This window comes from Centroberyx gerrardi, chromosome 5, assembly GCF_048128805.1.
Source record: "Centroberyx gerrardi isolate f3 chromosome 5, fCenGer3.hap1.cur.20231027, whole genome shotgun sequence".
Classification (NCBI taxonomy): Eukaryota; Metazoa; Chordata; class Actinopteri; order Beryciformes; family Berycidae; genus Centroberyx; species Centroberyx gerrardi.
In genome coordinates this window covers 19,268,249-19,294,095 of record NC_136001.1, presented here as the reverse complement: position 1 = coordinate 19,294,095, position 25,847 = coordinate 19,268,249, and the positions used below count along the sequence as shown (strand labels likewise).

Sequence of the window (25,847 nt, the reverse complement as noted above, 5' to 3'; positions counted from 1 at the left end):
TGGACATTGGATACTGAATCTACCCCTGCATCTCCAGACCATTTCCAAGCCAAGGAGTCAGTGCAATCACCCAGCGCTACCACTGATCATATCACCAACCAAACCCCAAATACTGATCATCACGGAGAGGAACATAACTTGGTGAACAAGTCCAGGCTGTCAACAAGTACGCAGAAGGACTGGTCTGATGACGATATCACAGACCTCTGAGGTGTCAAATATGTCAGTACAGCCACTACTCATTTCCCATTCTAGGTTATCTACAGGAAATTGTACAGTATAATCATGTTATGTGAAACAAAGCTCTCACAAGATATTGCTTCACCTAAGTAAAAAAGAAAAAAAGAGGGCTTCTCTTGTTGTGGCCTAATGTTAAATATAGACTTGAAGAGGATTAACTTGCAAATATTCAGCACAATAGCCCCAGGAGCAGTCCCACACAAATATCCTGACCATGTTTTTTTAAATTTTTTTAAAGCTGCATGTTTTAGAATCCCCATGGGACAGACAGAGTGAGGGATGGCAGAAAATGTCTGGAAAAAATCTGTATTATTCTTCATCTCTTCCTCATTATTCGACTTGACTAGATTTTGTTTATTTTTAATATGTAAATGCTGACGTGTTCATGTGTAGCAAGACACAAATGCATTTATATTGTTATGTTGTTTTAACCAACATTAATGAATCAATGATAATAAAATCCATTAAAAGCAGGCTGTCTTGACTCTGTTCTGTGGCTGAATTTATCACAGCTAGTATCAAGGCACTTCTGATTAAGCCCCGCTGGGTTACATGTACAGAACCTACTGAAACAGTTTCACATTCATAGACATTATAGTCCAAAATTAAAAACTGCAAGAAGTTTCTTTATCTAGGCGTTGGGGATCCCAAATTTCTTCATGGGTTAACCACCACAGAAGATGTTATTCTGTATCCACCAAACAGTGGAGGAACTAAATCAGTTTGCACATGGGACAGTTAGTAATACCTGCCAGTTGGTGCAGTGGAATTAGAGGAGTGGAGAGAAGCGATAACAGAGGACACATGGGGAGAGGAGGCTGTTTATACAAAATGAATACCATCACAGCGTACATGGGGGCAAACTAATGATTATACAGTAGGTCTACAGGCCTACTGTAGTAGTAGTAGTAGGCCTATGTGTATATTCCTTGGGTGACCTCTCTCATCTTGATGATACAAGCATTGTCATGGACCTGGAAGACACTCTGCCATTAAGGAAGAACTGCATGACGGGATGTAGTGATCAATACAGAAATGCTATATAAGTGATCAATCAAGTGCGTTGAATGTTCTTTATAGTTGAAGCTAACGAAACCCCAGCCTGAAATCTATATTGTTGTTTCCCTAAAAACATTTACTCTACTCCTTTAAGAGGCGCGGTTCATCAGCACCCCTTCGTATTACCAGGTGCTCCCACAGTACAACCTAACAGTGATTGGTTCGTCAATTAGGCAGTAAAGAAGACTATATGTATAAGGAGGCGATACGGCAATTGTCTTTGCAAATACCAATACCATTAACCTACAAGAGCACAGAAATTTTAGGCCTCTTTAATACCTAAAGTAATCGTCAAAAGTGTGATGCCTTGGGGAAACCCTGTGTTGTACTTCGTGGTAACCGCGACTCTTACCTCCTTTCTTGAACTTGGCAATGGACGAGCTACAGCTGCCGTTGCTGCTTTGCAGAGGCCCAGAGAGACAAACTTAGATGCTTCTCTTCGTTCTGGGACGTTAAGAGTCGGGGGCAGTGTTCACTTGAGAAGTGTTGTGCTTGATGTAAAAAATGAGTCTGTGGCGACGACTCGAAACGGATCACTTGCCTTTGATTTTGGTAATCAGTCTGACCAAAATGTATCGACAGGTGAGTTGACGGACCCGCTCGCAGCTCTTGGAAAAATGGGCTCTAAAAAAACATTTATCTCATCTGACCACCGTACTGGCCCCAATTAATTTATCTGTTGTAGTAGACTAGGGTTATCTTCTTTCAGTCACTAGATGAGATTTGCCCACCTCACCTCACCTCACCTCCCACCCAGGTAGGCTATCACCCACCATGGGAGGCAGCCAATTAAAAATGATTAAAAATTATGCGATTTTGATTGGCCATGCAACAGTGATTTAACTTTATCTTTATAACCCCCAAGAGACCTTCCATTGACACAGTGATAGTATCCAGTAGGCCATTTATTTTTCTGCTTCATACCTGTCGCTATAACAGTAGTCCAGTACCATAAACTTAAGTCTCCAATCCATTCAGTCAGGAGTAGAGCAGGTTTTGTTTCTTGATGACATCATAGATCAGAGACTCGGTCTTCTCGTTTCTCAGAGACAAACATTGCAGTCTCATACAAAAAAAATGTCAAGATGTTGCAGTACATATTGAGTCAGTTTTGAGTGAATACATTTATCCAATACCACGCTACAGCTTTCTGCAGCACATCTAGTTTGGGTTTGGACTAGGAATGAAATTTCTCAAAAGACTAAACTCAATTATGCTTGTGTTTTCAGCATGGCACAGATTGGTGGAGGCAAAACTCAAGCGCATGGATCCGGCAGTGCAATGTAGTGACAACTCGATGACTCTGAAGGTCAAACGGGTCAGAGCTCCTTATTTTCTGGTGGATAGTGGTAGGTTCAACAGAAGATTTTGGATTATTGGCCAACACTTGGGTTGCTGTATTATGAGGTTAAATTGAGCTTGTTCTAATCTCAACCAGGCGAGGGACCTCCTGTTCCCCTGTCTCAGATGTCCTCCAGTTGTGGCTTCTCTGTGAGGAGGTCCAGGAGAGATGTGCACTTTGTAGCACCTTACCAGGGCTGCCATGTTACCCAACAGGTACAGTTCATTTTCCAGTTCAGTGTACATTATCTAACTCATCAGTGTCTTTCAATCAGTTGCAATGCATGAATGTCTTGTGCTCAACTGTGATAACTGTTGAGGTTTTAATATTTGAAGTTGGGACAGTCTACTGAATAAATGTGCACTTATGGACATACTACTACATAAAACTCACTGTTTTGGGGAGTTTGCAATTTTGGATTTGCTGCTTCTCCATCCATCACCTGAATAAAAATTCTTGGATGTTTAGTGCACTAACTCATGAACAGATTGCCTTTTTTTCCTACTCCTTCATTTTATACTGCAGGGTGGCAATTATGTACTACCACTACGTTTATGGGGGGCGCCAATGACAATGTCTTGCCCTGTTGCACCACCTCCACCCTCAGTTTCTTGCTTCCCATCTGGAATGGTGGTGAAGATTGGTGGCATTACAACAAATGAACTCAAAGTGAAGGGTTGGTGTTTTACATTCTAACATTTCATTGGCTTTGAAAATTGGTTTCATACTCCATTTAGTATCTGACATTAAAGTTGTGTTATAGTGTCTGGCATGTGGGAGTCCCTTTCATCAGTCTGTGGCAGTTGTGGATTTGCTGTTGACGTACTCTCTGGAGGACTGACACTCACTGCACCCTACCATAAAGGCTTGTGCATAGAGAGTAAGGTATGGTGGGCCATCTAGTGGTTAGAGATGGAAACTGGAAATGTACTCCTGCTTTTGATTTACTCAGGTGTGTTTCCTTTCAGAATGATGTGCACTTACTCTCTCTTCTGTTGGCTGATGTGGAGCTTCTAGTCACATGCCCTTCAGGACCAGATGTTAAGACTACCACAGCAACAACTACACCATCTCCTAGTGACAGTGGCCAGTTCCTGCAGTATCCTCAGTTCCCAATGTTTCCACAATACCCGGTGATTCCTGGGCCCCCTGCTCCAACCACAGATGCAACGGCACAGATGCCACAACATCCCATGTTTCAAAGACCGCTGCATCCCTCTAGCATGACTACAAACACAGGCCCCACCACTGAGAGGCAAGAAGTGACCCCTGCTCAGCACCCTGAAATCCCATTTATGCCACAATATCCATTGTTCCCTCAGTACCCCATGTTTCCCAGACCTATACCAGCAACACAAGCTACTCCTGACAAGAAGAACACTGCTGCACCCCCTGGCCAATTCCCGCAGATGCCGCAATCTCCACAGTTCTCATTTCCATTTTTTCCACAATTCCCCGTGGTACCTGGAATTCTCCATCCAACACCCCCTCCTGCCACTACCACAGAGGCTTTGTCAACCACACCTGCCTCCACTGAGGATGATGTGATGCCTCAGCTCCCCCAACAGCCACAGTTTCCAGTGCCCCCTCCATATCCCTTCTTGCCATTCCCTAAATTCCCACTGTATCCAGAAAGTCACCCTCAAGCTTCTGCTACAGCTGTTCACACTGCTAAACCTGTAACCCAGGGGCCGCAACAGCATCATGAATATCCTCAGATCTACCAGATCCCTGTGTTGTATCCCCCTCACAATTATCCTTTTCAAAGACAAAATGTTCATCCTCTCAAATCTCAAACTGCTGCTCCTACCACCACCCCAACAACCACTGCAGCTACCACTGTTCAGCCCCCTGCTCAAAGGCCATTTTATTACCCACATCCTTATATGCCAGTATATTATGCTCCTCAGCAAGCTCCCAACCCTGTATTTCCCTATCCATCAACTACACCTCCTACAACCCCAGCTTCATCTGACCAGCCTCAACCTCAGAATAACTACCATCCCATGGCTTCATTTCATCCTTTCCCTCATCAGAAGCCAAATGCATTTGCAGGAGTCACTACAGGTACTGTTGACCACCCCAAGGAGCATCACAAACTCCCATTCATGCCGTATGGTGCACTTCACAGATTTGGCTATGGTTGGAACATACCGTATGCCCCTTACCCTCACTAAAAAGAGTTTATTCCCATGCATGTTTTCTATGTTTTCTAGCAGGAAGGATCCAAAGTGTATTTTTTTTTTGTGAGAAAATAAAAAGTATACACTTTGTACTGTGACTTTCTGGATTTGTTTTCGTGATATTTGAGGAAATGGATGACGATAAAACGTGACAATTTTACTTTTAAAACGTATATTCTCAGTTGGTAAAGGCCATGAGTTTCGCGACATGACCAGTCTTCAATGTATTTAACCGGATCACCTGCATGGTTCATAGTGGGTAGTTATCAATGCCTGGTACTCCTCTGCTCTGACGTTGAGCACGCTATTTGACGTCACCGTGGGAGTGTTCCATCGGGAGAAATGAACGGTCATCAACACAATCCTCTCAGCGCCCATGTAAGTTGAAGCCAGTAAAACACAAATTTTGCGAAGTAGTCTTGTCAATGAAAAGTGTTCACATGTGCCGTTATACGTGCTGTACATGAGTGTTGTTGATGAACTGTGTTTATCCTATTGTCTTTACTGGCGGTGTCTCCGGTTTGCCTGTAGCTGGCTAACCATAGCTGAAGCGATGTTTTTTAGCTAGCAACCTAGCCAGCCAGCTAACTGACAGGCGGTGTAGCCAGACGTTGAGTAAGCGCGTGTTTCCCAGTCCAGGGCAGTCTGGCTGGGCGATGTTAGGTATGTTTACGTCTTAATTATTAGGACAAGCGAATTATGTCTCACGCGGCATTGACAAAACTAATTTAGGTCTAGAGACAACACCCAGGTTTATATCCTAAGGCCTTATTCAACGTTATATCACAACTGGTAGGCCTGGATTTGCAGGATTCATTGCACTACATTTCAGTGGAAGCTGAATCATTTGGTCTGTTAGATTTTATTCTCTGGTCTCCAAACTGAACCACTGGTTATGAATAGTCTTGTGCTTATTAGGCAGGGACTCTACATTTAGGCTAATGCACACCTACAATGTGTAAACTGTAGAAAATAAAAGACTCATTCAATAACCAGTTGACACAGCAAGGCCATGTACGGTTGGCTAGTCTCATATGTTAGGAACGCACATTTATTAGGAACTATAGTCCTGTTGATAAATAATCTGTTTGTAATCTCTGTGCCCAATAAAATAACAATTGTATCATAATGAGTGAACTTTGTCCAGCCATTTGGCCCTGTAGTGAAAACCTAATTATTCTAAGCTGGAAAACAGCATTAACAATGCCAGGAGATAACGTAAGTTTCTAGGTCATAACGGCTCTGGCTATAGTCTTAGAAAGTCATTTAATTTGACACCAGGTCCAGGGTGGGACCCCATGTTCTGAATGGACTCTTAACCCCCCTCCTAGCATTCTTTATGAAGCTCTACATGTGATGGATAAGGGTGTTTGACAAACTCATGCATCAGTATTTTATGATATGAGACAGTTGTGAATGCTTAATATGACTGAACTGTTAAAGTGCATCGAGATAGTGGAAGATTGTTATATTGTCGAAGAAATCGTGTAGCCTTATCTTCTCATTCCTGAGCTTGAGGTGAGCTCACATGACCTGTAGGGTTGGTAATCACACTACACACTTTACAATTTGGGTCTTGGGTGATAAAGGCAACCGTTTGACATGGTAGCTTCAGGCAGCTGTTATGAATACCAAATATTAGCCTAGTGTGTCAACAAAAAGGTAGGTAATAGTTGGATTCATTGCCCTACCACGAACTCACCCCGTACCGCAATGCCGGTTTGCTCCGTAAAGTAAAAAGAACACCCTCTGGTGCATCACGTTAGCTTGTCGTGTTAGCTAGCTGGTCAGCCAACGTTATGGAGCAGACGAGCCATCAAAACGGGGTCATCGTATTCAGATCATATTCAACACAACAGTTACCAGTGCCCTAGAATAAAACGATACGCCAGATCGGCGTTTTCATCTAATATATTTTGCAGTTGAACGTTTTAAAGGTCAGGCCTGCGAACGTTAGCTAGCGAGCTGCTAATTTCATCCCCTCTTATCCCTAAACCTTTGGGCTCAGGCTATTTGCAGGAATAACAGATTCATAACTATAGCTTCATAACTAGCCTCTAATGGGAGCAAAATTGTTTTTATCATACAGAGTGCTTTTTAATTCTCAAACACAATTGTTTTAGTATACCTTACTACACAGTTAACTTGCACGTCATGACACTATATGCATTTGTTTCACTTGTTAACTTACTAAATTATGCTGGTAACAAGCTCGCTAGAGTGTTTTAGGAAAAAGTTTTAGTTTCATGTAATAGTCATATCTACGTCATTACAGCGATGTTATTGCTAACGTGAAGATGCAGGTGCTTATGTTTTGGGCAGTGGCATCCACAAACAACTAACGTTACCTGTAATTTTAAGCGTATATTCATGCGAAAATGTTTTACGTTTATACATCAAATATTTGTATTTCCCATAGTTTGTTGTTTAATTGGCTCGTTGAAATATTTTATCATGGGCGTAGCTCTAATGTAAGCCGACTACTAGAGGTACATGGTTCATCATGTCCTGCAAATATTACCCAAGGGGGAATTCGGCCCTCTTAATTAACATTATACGATTAATTAAGCTAAAGGGCCTCGCAGGTCTGTGGTTAAAACATTGCTTCATTTAGCCACTTAATTGATTAAGCCACATAGGTCTTTTATGCAGATACCCCACTTGATGAAAGAGTAGGTTTGCTGGTTTAGGTGAAGTGATCACCTCAAACTTAAGTAGCCTACTGTCACGATTAGCCTGGCGAGCCAGATGCTCTTTCGAGGTGATTACAGGGAAATCGAGAGGCTATGCCTTGATAATTTTGAAAGCAGGAGAGTGAATGTTATATGATGACAATGTACTTAATGATCTCAAATTTTTATCAAACAGTACGCCAGATGAGGAAAATAAAATTAGTTATGTAAAGTGTCTGATATTACATGCTACCTATATGAACACTTCTGAGAAAATACTCAAAACAAATACTTTCTCACACTGTCCTCACTTCTTTTTTCTTTGCAGCATGTGATTTTTCTAAATGTCCATGGAAACAGCTGACTAAAGTTTGAAAGCTATCCCACAAGATTTTTGTTTGGACAAATTACCCCGAGGAAGTGGTGTTGGAAATTCCCTTGGAATATTAAATCTTTTCCTGTGTTAAGAGATCACAGATCATCTGCTGATGACCACAACTGAAGGTATGCTTATCTGCAGTTAGACTCTTGCAGAGTCACATGTCTTTCCATCATAATTTTCTTGCCCTGTGATGACGAAATTGATTTGGACAGGTGTGCGAATGCTGGAGAAAAAAAAAATCACATTGAACGTAATGGCTTTGACCCAAGAACACAAGGTAGTGTGTCAAGTAGCTGCCTCCACATCAAAATTGGGCCTTTATATGTGGAAACAAGCTGCCTTTTTGGAGAAATGTCTCCTCAGCATAAGCAGAAGCCTAAATGCTACTAGATATGTACAAATACATTCTCTAGCTGGTGTGACCTTGGATCGCTGCATGCGCAAAGCTGGTAGAGAGAGTGATAGGCGAATGTTGGCTGACCCACTTCAGACAGAGAACACTTTGCCCTCGGCCTAGAGGAGGATGAGGCCAGTGTGTTTCCATCGGACTATAGGATGAACGATGTATTTCCATTTCTGTGTTGAATGTTTGTTAGTAATTCTAATTTTCAGTTTTAATCTTACAAGAATAAGTCTTATTGCAAAGGGCTGTGCCGAGTTGCATGTGTCTCTGTCTAGGGTCAATGATTCAAGATCAGGAAATACTGTAGGAGACCTACTGTATGTTATTTGAGAGCAGTGATTTCCATAGATGAAGCTTAGTTTTAGATGGGTCAGCTCGATAGTCACCTGCACATAGCAGCAATTTGTATTCTTTATGACTGCAACTGCCCAATTGCGGGTAATACATTCAAAACAGAACAAAACAGTGTCAAAAATTTGACAATGTTCATGCCAAAAAATTACCTATTAAAAGTATCAGTGATTCCCCCAGAATTTTATATTGGCAACCCAATAACAACAGGGTGGAGTGAGCAGGGAGGGTACCCTTCCATTGGTGGACCCGGGTTCAAGCCCCCAGGTTGAACCTGCGTTGATAAGCATCTTTCCTGTGGACGTGTCCTTGAGCATGACACTGAATTCCTACTGACCCTGACCTCTGACATCCCTGTGAAAAAGAGTATTTCCTCAGGGGAATCAATAAGGATCACATTATTATTATTGTTATTATTAAAACACATCCGGCACTAGTCTTTAAACGAAAAAAGAACAAATTCATCCCATTTTCTCCTTGTGGACTGGTCTACAATCAGACTGTTTTTTGTCCCATATGGACTTCATATAACTCCTAATGTTTTAATTCCAGATGTACAGTTTCTTTTTGCTAGTTTATGTAAGGCTGCTATCCTGAGTTTGACTTTGCTACATAGGCCTGTATATTATGATCTACAGATGAGTGATAGCCTGAAAATTGCTATCAATGACATGTACACTAGAAAGTCAGAAAGATGTGCAATTGCATTTGGCAGGCGTGAGCTATAAAGCAATAGCAATGAGAACCTGCATACACATGGCTCTCAGTGGCACATGGTTGGAGACCACTGGTTAAACACTTTAATAAAAAATGTCATTCATGTCTCACAGAGATTCCATTATGTTTTGCCCTAGTGGCACAAACAAAAAGTTAACTCATGTGTGAGACTGCAGTTTAGTTGGCTTAGTTTTACAGTATCAGGGCATAGAGGAATGCTGCATAAGCTAAAATCTATTGAGGTGCTCATTTCTACTGAGTGACTAACAGCAGTGCAAGTGAACAACAGTAATAAAATAAAAAACTGAAATGGCCTTTGTACAAGGCTGTTGATTGGCTAGAGTTTTCTAACACATTTTCTCATTACTGAACCACTGAACTGCCCACGACCACCTGCCCCTAAACAAAACACTTTCTCATCCACCACCGGAGATATAACAGCAGGACCTGCAGGTAATGAGTCAACCTGTGCATCACTAATGGAGCAGTTCATAGTGTTTTTGGTACTAGATTTTGCTGCTGGCTTGTGAAGTGATACTCAATAGCTGTGCTGACTCTTGGAGTCATTTTTCTATTTGTCTGCTAAATAATGCATGCACAACATAGTCAGACTCGTCACTTTTGGCTTTGGCTATTTTCTTTAGTTAGCTTAGTGAAACGTGCATCACACTCTGCCCTATAAAACAGCCTGCCTCTGTACTCCAAGCCTAAGCCAATACAGTATTTTGTATTCTAGTCTTTATATGCAAGGCTAGAATCTGAAAGGGCTGTGTAATATATATATATATATATATATATATATATATATATATATATATATATTAGTTTCCATGTTTAATAATTGTTTAATTGTTTAATATTTGAATTCAACAACATGCCCAGGTCCCTCTGGTAAAAGCAATCTTGTATCTCTTTTGAGACTTTCCTGGTTAAATAAAAAACATGTAAACATGTAATTAATTTAGAACATCTGCTGTACTCAAACACTTCTGTTTACATTTCTCTGCTATTCACAATGTGCACTGAGACCAACCGCAGCCAGTGTATTGGTCTTTATTTACATTCGTTCTTCCACGTGGTTCAAGCATGCACAGGCAAAGCAGAACCAGTTGAGCTGTGTATGTTGCTGGTACGAGAAATGAGTAGCCTAGTGCTTGAAGTTAAAGCAGTGAACAGCCAAAACTGAATGATTACCTGGCATTTCATCAGTTCAAACTTTGGGTAAAAATGGATAAACCCATCAATGATAGACAGGCAAATCTGACCTTTAGTAGCCAACAACAGATCAGCATCTGTCATTTGGAAATGTTTTAGTTACAAACCAGATGCTGTCAAGTATGCACAGACACTGTGCAAACTTTGCCTTAAAGCTGTTTCTACACATCAGTAATAAAAAATCCTGTCTATTCAGTCACCCGATGAATAATCAAAAAAGTATGTTGAGTAGGCTACATAAAGGCAAAAGTTGCTGCAGGAACACTGCATGTGATTCCCAAATTTTGTTCCCAAATTCATTGATGACAATAGCCATGAATAGATGTGTGTATTCAAGGAGAGGGTGCACATTTGCTGGCATAGGAGGAAAGGAGGACAGGTTTTCCCCTATGTGCTTCTGTTGAGTAGTACAGTGACTTCTCCAGAGCAGTTTGAGCAGTGTCCATGACATGGTTTGTTCTTATACGGAAATAGTATGCTTACACAAGCCACTGACTAGACCAGATGTCAAGTAAATGTTAGTCATGTTACGTAGTAGGCTATTGTGTAGTTGTCTTTTCACTGACATGAATGGGAAATAGATGATGATAACGCCTGCAGGTGCCACTGTTGTTTTAGTTCTGTTCAATCATTATAACACTGCATCAAAGGCCGTGTTTGTTCTGGTTGTAATGGCTCATCATGCAATGACTGACTGCTGTGGCTGTGGTCCATTAGGTCATCGACAGTTTCTTGTAGTCAGCGTCTTAGAAGCTTTTTCATCTCATCAGGTGTAGCACTACTTAGGCAGCAGCAGTACTTAACACTTCCATTACTACCTCTTTTAACTGGGTTGAAGGTTTGTGTTTGAGTCTGTGTTTAATTCTGTGTAATGCCATGTAAGGCCTATAATTGAGCCTGAGTCAGCAGTTGCTTCCTTTCTCATGGCCTATGCCCTATGGGGTGGGAAAGTTGTCATGTCGCCCCCTGCTGTTTGCACTCAGAACTGGCCATCAAAATGAATTGGATGGTTAGGTTTGCACATTTCAAATTACACAAGGTGCAATTACACCCCTATTTACTCTATTTACTGTGAAATTGATAGTTATGTCAGTGTTTCAAATGATCTGGTGGCATTAAAATGCAACACTATAGTTTCACTGACATTTTTACCTCTGCCAAGGAGGTTATGTTTTCGGTGCCGTTTGTTTGTTTGTCTGTTAGCAGGATTATGGAAAAACTACTGGCCCGATTTTCATGAAACTTCGTGGAAGGGTGTAGCATGGGCCAAGGAAGAACCCATTAAATGTTGGAGCGGATCCGGGTCCGACTCACGAACAAGCAATAATAGCACGAACCTTGGCGGAGGTCTGCGCTCTCCGAGTGCCTTTCTAGTTCAAATTGTTTTCACTACAAAGCATGTCACGCAGATGAAGTCACTGCACAGTCTGTCAGCTGTGGTTGTAGTTCTTTTGTACAAGTATCTGTACACTGTTATGCCTTTGCAAAATATTTTTTCATTCATAGCTAATGTGCCTTAGTGTGGCAAAGTGCCTGATATATGAAGGTTCAAGCAGTTACTAATTTATAATCAATTAGGCTATTAAAAATGAATGGTGATTTTTTTTGCTTTTCCAGCAGATGGCGAAAGTTGACACTTTCCCTCCCCATAGGTATGGAGCGGATTCTAATTCGATTTTTGTAATATTTTTACCTCATTTAGCCAATCCTGAGTTGTGAGCCAAGAGGAGAGGCTGGGCTGATGGTAAGCACTCTCTCTCTCTCTCTCTCTCTCTCTCTCTCTCTCTCTCTCTCTCTCTCTCTCTCTCTCTCTCTCTCTCTCTCTCTCTCTCTCTCTCTCTCTCTCTCTCACTTCCTCTTTTGCTCTCTCTCTCATTATACATTGGTAAAGCAAAAGCTGTTATATAAGCTGTCATCTGAGATCCAAAGCCTTGGAATGGTTTTTACACTATATATCTAGCCTTGTTTTAATATCCTCTACAAGAAGAGACAACGGTGGATCTTTGGACTCCTCAATCAGATGAGAATTAGATACCATTCACATTCCATTTAGAATTCCATTGCCTTTTTCACACTATTTGTAGTCTCCTTGTCACCATCATCCAGACACTCTCAATTGTTTTGCTTATTAATTACCATATATGAATACTTTCTGAAATGTAATTAGTCAACTATTACAGTGGTTCTCAATCCTGGTCCTCAGGACCTAGAGTCCTACTGGCTTTCATTCTAGCCAGCTAATCATGGACTGAGTTACACCTGGGATGTCTGGTGAATGCAGTTAACTAGCTGGTAGGATAGAAAACCAGCAGGACTCTGGATGCTGAGGACCAGGATTGAGAATCACTGAACTGGCTCTTGTACAGTGGGACTTAAATGGCTACAAATAAACAATGAAATGTGATTTCGGAAACAACCAAAGGCTCTGCCCTTCAAAATGTGCAATTTAACAAACAGAGCATTTCAGAAATTGTTCTCAAATGCTTATTTAATTTGTATCTATTTGTATATTTTGTTTGTATCTTATTGACTTTGTGTTCTTGCACTAGTGGGTTGGCGCTGTTAGACATGCCACATGCTGTTTGGCCAAAATGGATTCCTACTGATTTCACTCAGTAGAAAGAAATTGTGTTTTTTTTTTTAATCATAAATTGCTGGCAAAACATGAATTTGGAGGAAATGAACAAGAGACATTTGCTACGTTATTAAAATTAGCTTCTAAAAACCTAGTTCTATGTCTCAATGCCAACCCAGTTTATGCTGCTTAGTGTTGTTTTATATTCTGCTGCTGCTTATTATGTTCATCACTCACTGCTGCATGTCATAATCCATTTTATTTTCCTTCTGTGGTAGAAAAGCATGACATTGAGCCAAGCCACAGATGCATGCACGCTCAAAAGGCCCAACTGAGCGCCATCCCCTCTGCTTCCCGGCTTTCAACCAGCCTCTCAGAGGGGGTGTGTCGACGTGGCATAGCTAGTCCCCTGCACCCCCACGCAGACCCTCACTGTGAAACTGGAGGCCTCTGATGGATCAGGGTAGTAGTGAGCAGAGTCCAGAGGAGCCGGACACAGGAGGCCGAGTGGAGCCGGAGGTCGGCAGGAGGGCGTCGGAGTCAGAGCACGGCTTGTCCAAAATCACCCATAATGCCCTGGAGAACATGGGAGCGTTGGGCCATGGCCTGAAGCAGTTGTTCCAGCCACAGCGCCGACGCTCCTCCGTTTCCCCACATGACGCCGCCTCGTCCTCCACAGGCGTCCCTGCCTCTGAGCCCACTGATACAGGGCCAGAGGTAGGGGACGCTCCTGCCTCCTCGGCCCTCCCTTTGGATTCTGACAACCCTGCCGCTTCCGCCCCTCCTGCAGCTCTGAGCCGTGTTCTGCAGCAGATCCGAGGTGCCCCCCCAATGATGAAGCGAGGGACCAGCCTGCAGAGCCGCCGCAGCAAGGCGGGGGGGACTGGGGATCCCCCCCAGAAAGGTAGCCCCCAGATCCACCGGCGCAGTACCCATGAGGCCCTGCTGCAGGCTGGACGCCCACGCTCCTCCTCGACCACTGACACACCCACCAGCCCAGCACTAGCAGACATGCTGCTGACCTCTGGTTACCACTCGACTGAGGAGCCTGACAAGGTGAGTGTCCAGAAAGTCCTCCAAGGTGAGACGTAAACCAGGGTCAGGACACAGTAAGTTGTTCACTGAGTAGAAACAAAACAAAAACAATTCCAGTGTTGATGCAAGTGATATATTGTGAGACTTCACAAATGGTTTGGGTACCAGCCTTGTATTAATGTAGGTCTAAGAGATTCAAACTTATTCTTCTAATAAATTCAATCCTTAAAGATTGTATTCATAGAAAAGTTTGCATGAGGACATGAAACATTCAAATTCAAATGGTAATACAGAGAGAGACAGACACTGTTTCTGTACACCCATGAGGAAACAAATGTATAGTATTTGTCAGTAGCGTGATAGCTATTTAGCTGCAAAATCAGTGAATTGGGAAAATACGTTAAAAGGCTGTTAATGGTTTGGATATGCCTAGATGAAAGGGTGAATGGGTAAATGAGCTGTCAGCAGTGGAAGGTCAGAGATTGCTTTTGAGTGGTTGGTCACTATGTGCTCTAAGCCTTTCTAAATTTAGCTTTTGCTGTCTCTGAGTGTACTTCAGGTCAGAAAAGGCTTGCAGGCCTAAACAAGCTTGACAGAGTTTGAGTAATGATTTGTTTTTTGACATTGCATGTTAATAGGGATATAGAAAAGACTTCTCCAGTGTTCTTGCCAGTAAAATTGCAAATAGAAACAAATTGCTGGCAAACAGCCCAGTCTATAGACTGTTAAGTTTGCCATCCTTTGACAAACCTGTGCATTGTCCAAGTGTTGGGCAAAAACATTAAAATATAAAAAAAAATGTTTGCACAACTTGTTTTACACTGGATTTTCTAAAAAATGTACACTGCCCGTCAAAAGTTTGGGGACATCTAGCTTTTGAAAATGCTTAATAAATAAGCATGTTTTCTTTATTGGTTTGCAATAACTTAACCCCATTAAAGAACTAGATTTACCTTGAGAGAAAAAAAATCAAACATGCAAATATTTGTGATGATAACACTAAAACAATTAAACTATATGTTCATCCAAAAAACCTCCTTAGTAGCTGTAACTGCTGCTCACTCTTTCTTCATGTGAACAGTCAGTTTTTCCAGGCGTTCCTCAGAGATGCTCTGCAGGACTTGATGGGACCGCCATTTTAATGAGCAAACATCAGGATGAGGATAAGGTTTTATGTCAACATGTGAGAGTAATCACCCTATGCAATTAAACCTCATTACTGTCCCATTGATATAGACAGGGCTCTACTTTGGAATCCTTGATTTAAATAGTAGTTTTGCTTGGTAAACTTGTCATTGTACCAAGCAAATCAAACTCTAGATTGTTTGATTATATGCATTTTTTTACCGTTTTTGACCTTGTTTCTTTTCCTATCTATCTTTGATCAGCTGGATCGATACGATGGATCAGGCCCTGCTGTATCACCCAATGCCCTCTCCTACGGTGCAGACGGGTATGGGGTTGATGTAGTTGACAGTACCCCAGACCCCCAGAGAACTAAGCAGGCCATTGCCCAACTACAACAGAAGATCCTCAAGCTCACAGAACAAATCAAGATAGAACAGACTGCACGTGATGACAATGTGGCCGAATATCTGAAACTCGCTAACAATGCAGACAAACAGCAGAGCGCACGCATCAAACAGGTGTTTGAGAAGAAGAACCAAAAGTCAGCCCAGACGATACAGCAACTGCAGAGGAAGCTGGAGCACTACCACCGAAAGCTTCGTGAGGTGGAGCACAACGGCATCCCACGCCAACCCAAAGATGTTTTCCGAGACATGCACCAGGGGCTCAAAGATGTTGGAGCCAAGGTGGGTGCTTTCATGGTGTTTTAAGTGTGCTCTTGTTGTTAAAATCCACACTCTCAGCATTATTTGAAGGGTTTCATTCCAAAACACTGTGTATTTCATATTGCAATAGCGTAGTGGTTCAGCCTGAGTGTTGACTCGATTCTGCCCTCAATAGGTGACAGGTGGCCTCTCCAGCTTCTCCCAAGCCACTCATTCTGCAGCTGGAGCTGTAGTGTCCAAGCCCAGAGAAATTGCCTCCCTCATCCGCAACAAGTTTGGCAGTGCTGATAACATCGCAGCTCTGAAAGACTCTCTGGATGACACCCAGGGAGATGAGGGTGTTGGCCCGGGGGGAACAAGGACCCTTGGGGGAGGGCAGCTGCAGTCCAGCCCAAAGTATGGCAGTGAGGATGACTGTTCTAGCGCTACATCTGGCTCCGCAGGGGCCAACAGCACCACTGGAGCCCCTGGAGGCCCCCCCAGCTCCAAGGGCAATACTCTTGAACATGCCCAAGGCTCAGGCTTTGACGCTCTGCTCCATGAGATCCAAGAGCTCCGAGACAACCAAGGTCGACTAGAGGAGTCCTTTGAAAATTTAAAAGCCCACTATCAGCGGGACTACACAATGATCATGGAGGCCCTACAAGAGGAGAGATTCAGGTAGCATAGGCCTGTACACTATAGTGTAGTAGTACTATATATCTAGGAACAAAAACATATCTACCCTGTGTGTGATTTACCATTGTTTCACCTCTGTTTTGCAGGTGTGAACGTTTAGAAGAGCAACTCAATGACTTAACAGAACTGCACCAGAATGAAATTCTGAACTTGAAACAGGAGCTAGCCAGCATGGAGGAGAAGATTGCTTACCAGTCTTATGAGAGGGCTAGAGATATTCAGGTATGCTTCACCATACTTAACATGTTGAGTAGTATGTTGACTAGTATGTACACTACCAGTCAAAAGACATGCATTTTTCTTTTTTACAATTTTTCACATTTTAGAATAATAGTAAAGACTGGATTCTGAGAACTATGAAATAACTAATAATAATAATTTTATTGGAAAAATAATCCAATAAAAGTGTTAATTAAAAACTATCTTATATGTTAGATTATTTAAAGTAGCCACCCTTTTCCTTGATGGAAAGGCAAAGGCTTTAGAAAGAAATTCATACATAGGCATCAACTTTACTATTTATATTTGTGTAAGAAACCGGTTTCAAGCATTTAAGCCTAACCCTTTAGATCAAAATGGCTTTAAGATAATGAAAAACATAGTACATTCAATCAGGTGTGTCCAAACTTTGGACTGGTAGTGTATGTAGTAATGTTGAGTAGCCACATACTGTATGTCTGAGCTGTTTTTGAGCTTCTCAGTGACAGTTTTCTCCCTGACCTGTAGGAGGCGCTGGAAGCTTGTCAGACACGTATCTCCAAGATGGAGCTGCAGCAGCAGCAACAACAGGTGGTGCAGCTTGAGGGCTTGGAGAATGCCACAGCGCGGACTCTTCTTGGCAAACTCATCAATGTGCTGCTAGCTGTCATGGCTGTCCTTTTGGTGTTTGTCTCCACGGTGGCCAACTGTGTTGTTCCTTTGATGAAAACACGCAGCCGCACGCTTTCTACGCTGCTCCTTGTAATCCTCCTCGCCTTCCTCTGGAGGAACTGGGATGCTATTTCACAGTACCTGGACCGCTTTCTTCTGCACCCCAGATGACCGGCTTGGAGAGGCTTACTTAAATAATGAAGGGACAGGGGGGTGGAGGCTGATGTGAAGGGTGAGAATTAACCCATACAGGGGGTTGAATCTCAAGGGTCCTGCCTGATTTCTTGTTCTTCCTCTTCCCCACCTTCTCAAAACGCTCAGGAGTGAAATCAGAGGTTTGTCCCCTTAAACTTTCTGAAATGTGTTTTGAGAAGAATGAAAGGAGAACAAGGGGAAGAAATGTTGGACATTTGGGATTCACTTTGGTGCAATTGTGGCACAAGCACATAAGGGTGCATGGGCATAGTTGAAGGAGGGGCAGAGAGAACTGCACACTTGATTTCTCTCTTTTGAGTGAATTTGTTTACATGTGGAAGACTTGCATTGTTTCCTCACAGGATAAATTGTAATTCAGAGTTTTATTGTTTTAGAGTTGATTCAAGTGGTATTGTTTTAAAGTCACTGCTATTATTTCCTTAACTGAGGTTTAATGGTAATGAGCTAACATTCTTATGCTGATTTAGTCCTCATTCTCCTCTCTTATTGTAAGTTCTCTTTTTTCCTCTAGTCTTGCCATTCTCATTTTTCATCAGTCTACTCTTTTTCTTTCCCCTTTACTCAATCTTTTCAAATTTCAGCTCGTTTGACCAACTCTTCCCTCTTCCTGCTCACTACACTCTGTGAAGAATGGGGTGCTTGCAGATCAGCTACATTGCTCTGGAATCAAACTTGTCACTGGATCAAATAGTGGGTTCTTGACTTGTTTTTTTGGTGCGTGGAGTCAGCAACACTGGTTCTGCTACAACCAGGATATTAAAATGGAGATCATTTGGTTTTAAGGTGCCACCCTGCCCTTTGGGCCAGCTGGCCCCCCAACTATCCTGATGGCTATGCCACTGCAGAAGAATAACTAATCTATGAACTGAATGAACATACTTGAAGAGCGGTAAAAATGCTCAAAGACTCAGTGCTTCCGTACTGTTTCTATTAGTGACAATGAAATAGTAATTTTTAGTTGATTTTTTATTTTTTAAAGACAAATAAACATGCCGTTTTAAAAGTGAAATTTAAAGTGTACGTTGTATTTGTCTTGATAACCCTTGATAAAGTGTACATGGCAGTGGATACAGAACAGCTTATTGGAACCACTTTGGTAAAATCTTAAGCAGTAGCACATGCAAGAGTATTGTGTAAAATGGGTCGATGCATCATATCTGTATTGTAAATATGACTTAAGAAGCCTGTTGAGATTAATTTGGTTCACATGTTGGCCACACATGGAATATCTTCAGGAGGGATGATCGGTTTTGCCAAATCATACTCGCACTTATATGATCAAGAGAGTAGTACTATTCTCAGATTTTACGCATACAGGCCCGGGTGTGAAGCCTTAACTTCACGTCAAGTATCTGTAAACAAGTATTCAGAAACAAAGTGGGTTAATACGAGTTTGGGCCAGATAAAAACATTGGCGTAGATTCTGGAAGTGTCTGGTACTCCCATTTGATGGATGCAACATCATTCCTCCACAAGAAATTACATCATTTAGTGTTTTGATTGTTGTTGAAAACTTCTATACCAGAGTTCATTTGGAGTGAGATCTGGTGACAAAGATGGCCAGTGCATACAGTTGACATTTTTAGGCTCAAAACTTGGTAGGAGCATCCTCGTAGAAATACCTCACCACAGGGTAAATATAATCACCCAGAAGATGCATGCATGACCTCAACTATAAGGATTTGTGTGAACTTTATGCCAGGAAAATGATCCCCACACCTAGAAACCAATTTCAAAGCACATAGCCCTCAGGCCCCAGGTCAAAAGTCAAGTTTCCAATATGGCCCTCCAGGGGCTGCAAGAACCATGCAGTGGTGGAAGAGCTCACTAGCTGAAACTGGTCCAGTTTGAATTGGCAGATTGTTTAAGTTACTACAGCAGTCTCAAGTTTGTTTATGACAAATGTCCATACCATTATGCAGTACTTGTGCCAAGCAATTTTGTGTTGTAGATTACAAGATCTATTTTTACTTTGAATCATTCAAAAAATAAAATTCATTAAGTAAAAACATCAGCAAACTAGTCTAGCACACAGAGAAGGCCAAATCTAGTAGTTTCAGCCCCATTGGACTATGCTCTGAAACACAGGCCAAAAACTGTGGGGTCAAATTATACAAGTTTGTTCAAAATATAAAACAAGAGCTCCAAAAAAAACAAAATTTTATTGCAAAACAAAAAGGCATTAAAAAAAAAAAAAACACACTAGTTAAGTGATTAGGTTTACTCTGCGGTCTTCTTCCCTCGTTTCCCGGTTGCTTTTGTGGCAGGGGCATCAGCAGTTTTGGCAGCCTTGCTCTGGGAAACCTTTTCACCCTTTGCAGCCTTGGAGGCCTTTGCTTTAGGTTTGGCGGGTTCAGAGGCCTCCTCGCCACCTCCATCCTCAGCAGCCTTTTTAGCCTTTGGCTTCTTTGCTGGGGCGACCTTTGAGGTGGCGGCTGCTTCGTCTGTCTTCGCTTTTTTGGTAGGCTTTGAGTCCTAAGATGAAAAAGGCCTGTCAGGTTTTTTTCTTTTAAATATATAAACACACGAAGAGACTAGCTCTCACCTCCAAAGACTTCTGTTTTTTCACAGTGTCCTTTTTCTTCGTGGCACCTTTAATACGTTAGACACATAGTTAAAAACCCAAAGACAAATAACACTAATAATGACATTTAAGTAATGATTGCTCTTTGACCTGAAGATAATTGGCAGCTGTTACCTGGTTCTTTGGGCTTCTTGGCTCCACCCTTCGTTGCCTTGGTGACGTTTTGCACATTGGGATCAGAGTTCTCAGTTTTCGGCTTTGGCTCCTTGGCTTTTTTTGGTGCAAGCTGGAGAGAGTGAGATGCCCGATTAACAACGTTACTGGACCAGTTTTCACGAGGCTGGCACGATTTAAGGCTCCTTACCCGAAATTTTCCTTGTGCGCCATTAGCGACAGTCGAGTTGGCCGGCCTCACCAACGTCCCGCTCTCCAGTCCTTTTATTAGCGCCTTACGGACCAAGTACTTCAACCTCACCAAGTCCACCGAGGGGTAGGTTTGTTTTATGTAGTTTTGTATCGCTTGTGATGAGGCTCCTTTTCGCGAGTCCAGCTCGTTCAGCGCTTCTTTCACCATAATCGTGGTCGAGGGATGAGTTGCAACTTTGCGCATCGACGCAGCACCCGCTGTATCTAGGAGAGAAATCAATTAGGCCTGAATTAGCTTCTCAACAAACGCCTCTAGCCGTCCACAAGTCACTGTAGGCTGCACCACGGCCTTTATGGGTTATTGCGTAATTTGTAGCCAAACCTGTTTTTTCCTCCAGTTTCTCTTCATCTTTCTCCAGAGCATCGGAGGAGGATGACATGACTTCAGTGACCGCTGCTGGCTTTTTAGGAGGCATCACTGGGGAACCAACTAAAAAAATGAATTAGAAAAAAGAAATAAAGTTTAAAAGCACACTAGATCTGCCTCATATCCAGCCTCCCAGTCGTGGAGTTCCATTTTTATGCAGTTGCTTCCGGTAAACACGAGGTCACGTCAATTAGATTCCATCAGGTGCAATCCATTATTTAATTTGAGGCCATTTAGAAATTTACTGGCGAACGTTTTGATCCCATCTAAGTGCATCTACATACATGAATGTATTGATTGTCTCTGTATGCGGCATGTTACATCGCCATAGACCTATTTTACAATGCATATTCCCGAGAGATGCTTTATAAAAACGGTGAGCATCCTCTGATGTGCACTATGCTGCCTTCACGTGCGCCTCGTAAATTTAACCTCCCAATTCCAAGTAGGACTCTTCCAGCATTCAAGTGCCTTTGATAAAAAGAATAATAAAGATTAAAAAGAATAACAAATTGGGCCTTTTAACTAAAGTAGGTTTTTAGTGGCTGTTATTTAAAAAAAAAGTGTCACAGAGCTACTTTGTGCTGCAGCAGAAGAATAAAGAGGGAAATGCACAATAGGCATGTAATTCATATTCTAATTAATTTGTAAAACAAAACGCATGAAGACTAAAGCTTAAATAACGAGTGAAAACTGAAACATACAATACTAATAATTCACAGAGAATGCCAAACTAACATAGCCTACATCACTCTTACCATCAGTTGTTGACATGGCGTCCATGCTATGTTCCGCCCCCTATTTTGGGTATTGGGTATCAAGAGACAGAAAATGTGCAATTTTCCTGTTGCATTTACCACTTTATTGGGTTGCTCTTTTGCACTAAATTATGATATTTCTGCCATCACTTGTCAAACATATTTTTGGGCAGGACACAAAACCTTAAAGATATGGTCGCCAGCTCTGCAAATCTTATTGAAATATTAGTGTCAAAGGCTTTCTATTCTTATTACATGACAGAGCTTGTTTACAGAGGGTGTGTTATCGGCCCGATGTTCTTCTGTGGCCAGCCTACTTCTGAAGCTTGCTGTGGTTTTTCTGAGAGTAGCCTAGTTCTGTAAATTAACACTTGAGAAATTTAACTGCATGTAGTCAGACAGACAGTCTTTAGAGGATTTCTGGACAATGGAAATATTCCTATTTATGGCTGGGCATCCATTCTTAGTCATCTTGATCTGTGAGTAGCCTAATACCTCTCATCCACATCCTTTATCGTTATCCACGAATTACAAACCAATTAGCATTTCTCTCACTTTCCACTAGCAAGCATCAAATTTATTTTATATCATGTCATCCCTGTGATGTACTGTCAGCTTGATTTATTACAGTCCCCCTATAGCCTACATTTCATTGACAGAATCACAATGTTAGAGTAGGCTATCTCTTTCTACTTTCTGCATTGAAGTTATTCATAATTTAGTAATTGTAGCCTAACTAGATCCCTGGTCAACACATTATTTCTCCAACTACAGATTCCTTCCATGAGATCAAAGTACAAGGTCAAGGTCAGTCCCTGTTTTTTTTTTAATATTATACACAAGCCCTGCTGTACTGTTATCACTGTAGGACACATCGTCTGCTGTCAATTTGACCATTTTTTCATGCTTATATGGCAGTTCAGTTACATTCAGTTACAATTGTTTTCAATGCAACTTTTACATATTTAATAAAACATATGTTCACCTTTAAATTTCCAGGCTTTCCTCCGCCTAAACTGACAGTGAGTCCACCAGTCATCACAGAGACAGACTCAGTCACATTGAGCTGTCAGGCTGCATCATCTGTTTCTGAGACTCGGTGTTATTTCCACATTAAGATGGAAGCGATTTTGAGACATCACTATTGTCAGCAGACACTGACAGGGTCTGAGTTGCTGTCGTTGACACATCAGAGTTCACCTGCTCAGGTTGAAGTGCGATGTCATTACACTGTACAGCATGAGGGAGTAAACCATCCATCTGAACACAGTGACACCTTTTCTATCACCATACAAAGTGAGTGACGACTATTCCCATGCTCTGATATGTTATTATATTTTGCTATCAGTATCAGTATAAGTTAACACAGTGGTTTTCAACATGAGGGTCGAGCCCCTAAGGGAACTGTGGGAGGGTTTTGAAGGGACAGAAGATGTTATCATGTTTTTATTCATTTTATGTGAAATATTTATTATATGCAGCCTCAAGGCTTCCTCTAACAATTAAGTTTAATAGCCTGAAATGGAGAAAACAGTCATTGCATGGTGTCATAGTTCAGGTGTGCTTTTATTTTTAGGGGCTGCACCAAAAAGTGGAGAGAACCGCTGATCTAACAGCTTCCATTCCCATTAGAAATGCCAGCTGTAGCAGTCAGTGTTACAGGCGACATTAGCTGGCACTGTGTTACAGTTTTGTCAGTTTGATAATTTAGTTGTTGCCAGAATCATGTTGAATCTGAATAATACATATAATAGGCCTGTGTAAGGTTAACATTAATTTATTGCCAAATGTTGATATATGTGTTCTTTTGAATATTTTGAAATGTTTTTGTGTATTTATTCACTAGGTCTTGGTTTTGTAACAAGTTAGCTTGTGGCTAACTGTGCCTGCCTCAAATGAGTGTTGCTACCAATACTAACACTACTAATAAGCAATTTTTAGGGAAATTGAAGGACAAATGTTATCTTTTTTGCTTAATGCAAAAAATGTCTGGTGATGAAAAATAACTAAAATTCTAAATGTCATGGTGTCCTTTTAGGCAGACTTTTATGACACATTTATAACACATCTAGTATAAGCAAGATAAATTAATTTTCCTCTCCCTATAATGCTTTTATGATGAATTCACAACATGTCTGTTTGGTGTATGAGATATGGCACAATCATAAAATATTCAGAATCAATGCACCTTAGTTTTGTAAGCCCTTTATGAAAATTTAATCTGGAAATCAATTAGACCTGCTGATAATCATGCAGTGATGTGGAAACGTATTTTCCCCATGTTCAGAGGTCATTGACTGGTTAAGATCCACCTCTGGAACTGTCTGAACCCCACTGACCTGCGAGCTTTCTCTCCTGTGCCAATTCCTTTCATGAGATAAAAGTACATGGTCATGGTCTGTCCCTGTTTTCTTTAATATTATACACAGGGCCGGCTGTACTGTTGTCACTGTAGGACACATCGTCTGCTGTCAATTTGACCCTTTCATGCTTATGGCACTCGCCAATTTCCTCTACATTCAGTCACAGTTATCAATGCAACTTTTAAGTATTTAATAAAACATATTGTATGTTCACCTCTAAATTTCCAGGCTTTCCTCAGCCTAAACTGACAGTGAGTCCACCAGCCATCACAGAGACAGACTCAGTCACATTGAGCTGTGAGGCTCCATCATCTGTTTCTGTGACTCAGTGTTTCTTCTACATTAAGATGGAAGCGACTTTCAACCGCTTCTCTTGTCAGCAGACACTGACAGGGTCTGAGTTGCTGTTGATGGCTCATCAGAGTTCACCTGCTGAGGTTGAAGTGCGATGTTTTTACTCTATAGAGCATGAGGGGCGAAACCGTCCATCTAAACACAGTGACACCTTTTCTATCACCATACAAAGTGAGTGACTATTATTCCCATTGTTATATTTTGCTATCAGTATCAATATAATCTAACACAGTGGTTTTCAACATGAGGGTCGAGCCCCTAAAGGAATTGTGGGAGGGTTTTGAAGGGGCAGAAAATGTTATCATGTTTTTATTCATTTTATGTGAAATGTTTATTATATGCAGCCTCAAGGCTTCCTCTAACAATTAAGTGAAACAGCCTGAAATGGAGAAACAGTCATTGCATGGTGTCATAGTTCAGGTGTGCTTTTGTTTTTAGGGGCTGCAAACCAAAAAAAGGGGAGAACTGCTGATCTAACAGCTTGAATTGCCAGCTGTAGCAGTCAGTGTTACAGGCGACATTAGCTGGCACTGTGTTACAGTTTTGTCAGTTTGGTTGTAGATGTCAGAATCATATTTAATCTGAATAATATGATAATTTGACCGCACACTCTTTGTATTTCACATTATACTCTCCAGATGATACACAAAATTATTAATTAGGATGGATGTGAATTGAGAGTGTACTGTTTGGAATTGATAACACTACTATAACATGAAGCGTACTTCAATGCATTATGGCACATCATGCATAAAGATTTTTGGTGAATCTTTATTTCAGGTCAAAAACCACAGATGAGTGTTTATCACAGTCAAGCTGAGCTTGTTGACTTCACTTGCTCACTGCCTGGATCTGCTAATAGTGAAACCAGATGTAACCTGTACTTTGGAGAAGGAAGTCATCCAGTTCTATCAACAACCACCTGGAAGAAAAGGACAAAAGACAAAAAGTGGTTCTGCCAGTTTACAGTCCCAATAGAGGACTTGCTCAAATATCTACACTCTGAGCAGCAGAAGGAGGCTAGCTGTGATTACAGCTTGGGAAGTGAGCCTCACTCTGTCTCCCCCCGCAGTGACGGACGCAGCTTCACTGGTAAGTCAGAAAAGACATGAATACACATAATACACTGACTTCATGTGATGCACTTACCTTTATTGAAATTGATGAATTGATGAATAGAAAGTGAATTGCAACATATGGTTACTGGATGCATAAATTCAGACAACCATCCTATGAGTGTACGTATGAGTGGACACACACAAGTTTGAGTGTGACAGTATGACATTGGATTTACCAGTACACAGGATATGATGTATCCAATGTT

The 25,847-nt window shown here is 41.6% G+C and overlaps 2 protein-coding genes across 7 annotated transcripts; one reads left to right on the top strand and one right to left on the bottom strand.

Annotated features, from left to right (window-relative positions):
* Positions 1-5,160: 5,160 nt before the first annotated feature.
* On the top strand, positions 5,161-22,904 carry tmcc1b (transmembrane and coiled-coil domain family 1b). Of its 6 annotated transcripts, XM_071925832.2 has the most exons (9): positions 5,161-5,202; positions 7,825-8,000; positions 12,182-12,308; positions 13,418-14,195; positions 15,563-15,988; positions 16,143-16,627; positions 16,732-16,867; positions 17,372-17,434; positions 22,806-22,904. In XM_071925832.2, exons 4-9 carry the CDS (start codon positions 13,593-13,595, stop codon positions 22,824-22,826), a joined length of 1,734 nt encoding a protein of 577 aa, XP_071781933.2. In that variant the 5' UTR covers positions 5,161-5,202; positions 7,825-8,000; positions 12,182-12,308; positions 13,418-13,592; the 3' UTR covers positions 22,827-22,904. The 6 variants fall into 6 exon arrangements, with proteins under 6 accessions (XP_071781933.2, XP_078139823.1, XP_078139822.1 ...); XM_078283697.1 differs by lacking the exon at positions 22,806-22,904 and having other exon boundaries at positions 12,267-12,308; positions 13,930-14,195; positions 17,372-18,728; XM_078283696.1 differs by lacking the exon at positions 22,806-22,904 and having other exon boundaries at positions 12,267-12,308; positions 13,423-14,195; positions 17,372-18,728.
* h1m (linker histone H1M) lies at positions 19,952-21,347 on the bottom strand. The gene is made up of 5 exons (XM_071925888.2): positions 21,004-21,347; positions 20,620-20,885; positions 20,430-20,541; positions 20,277-20,323; positions 19,952-20,206 (listed from the first exon to the last, which is right to left on the bottom strand). Exons 1-5 carry the CDS (start codon positions 21,095-21,097, stop codon positions 19,952-19,954), a joined length of 774 nt encoding a protein of 257 aa, XP_071781989.2. The 5' UTR covers positions 21,098-21,347.
* Positions 22,905-25,847: the final 2,943 nt, after the last annotated feature.

What these genes read in the sequence shown, in the direction of transcription:
- tmcc1b (XM_078283696.1), top strand. Translation starts at nt 13,593, where the DNA reads ATGGATCAGGGTAGTAGTGAGCAGAGTCCAGAGGAGCCGGACACAGGA. An exon ending in TCAAAGATGTTGGAGCCAAG is followed by an intron (nt 15,989 to 16,142) that starts GTGGGTGCTTTC and finishes TGCCCTCAATAG; the next exon opens with GTGACAGGTGGCCTCTCCAG. An exon ending in CTACAAGAGGAGAGATTCAG is followed by an intron (nt 16,628 to 16,731) that starts GTAGCATAGGCC and finishes TCTGTTTTGCAG; the next exon opens with GTGTGAACGTTTAGAAGAGC.
- h1m (XM_071925888.2), bottom strand. Translation starts at nt 21,097, where the DNA reads ATGCCTCCTAAAAAGCCAGCAGCGGTCACTGAAGTCATGTCATCCTCC. An exon ending in GAAACTGGAGGAAAAAACAG is followed by an intron (nt 20,886 to 21,003) that starts GTTTGGCTACAA and finishes TTTCTCTCCTAG; the next exon opens with ATACAGCGGGTGCTGCGTCG. An exon ending in GCGCACAAGGAAAATTTCGG is followed by an intron (nt 20,542 to 20,619) that starts GTAAGGAGCCTT and finishes CACTCTCTCCAG; the next exon opens with CTTGCACCAAAAAAAGCCAA.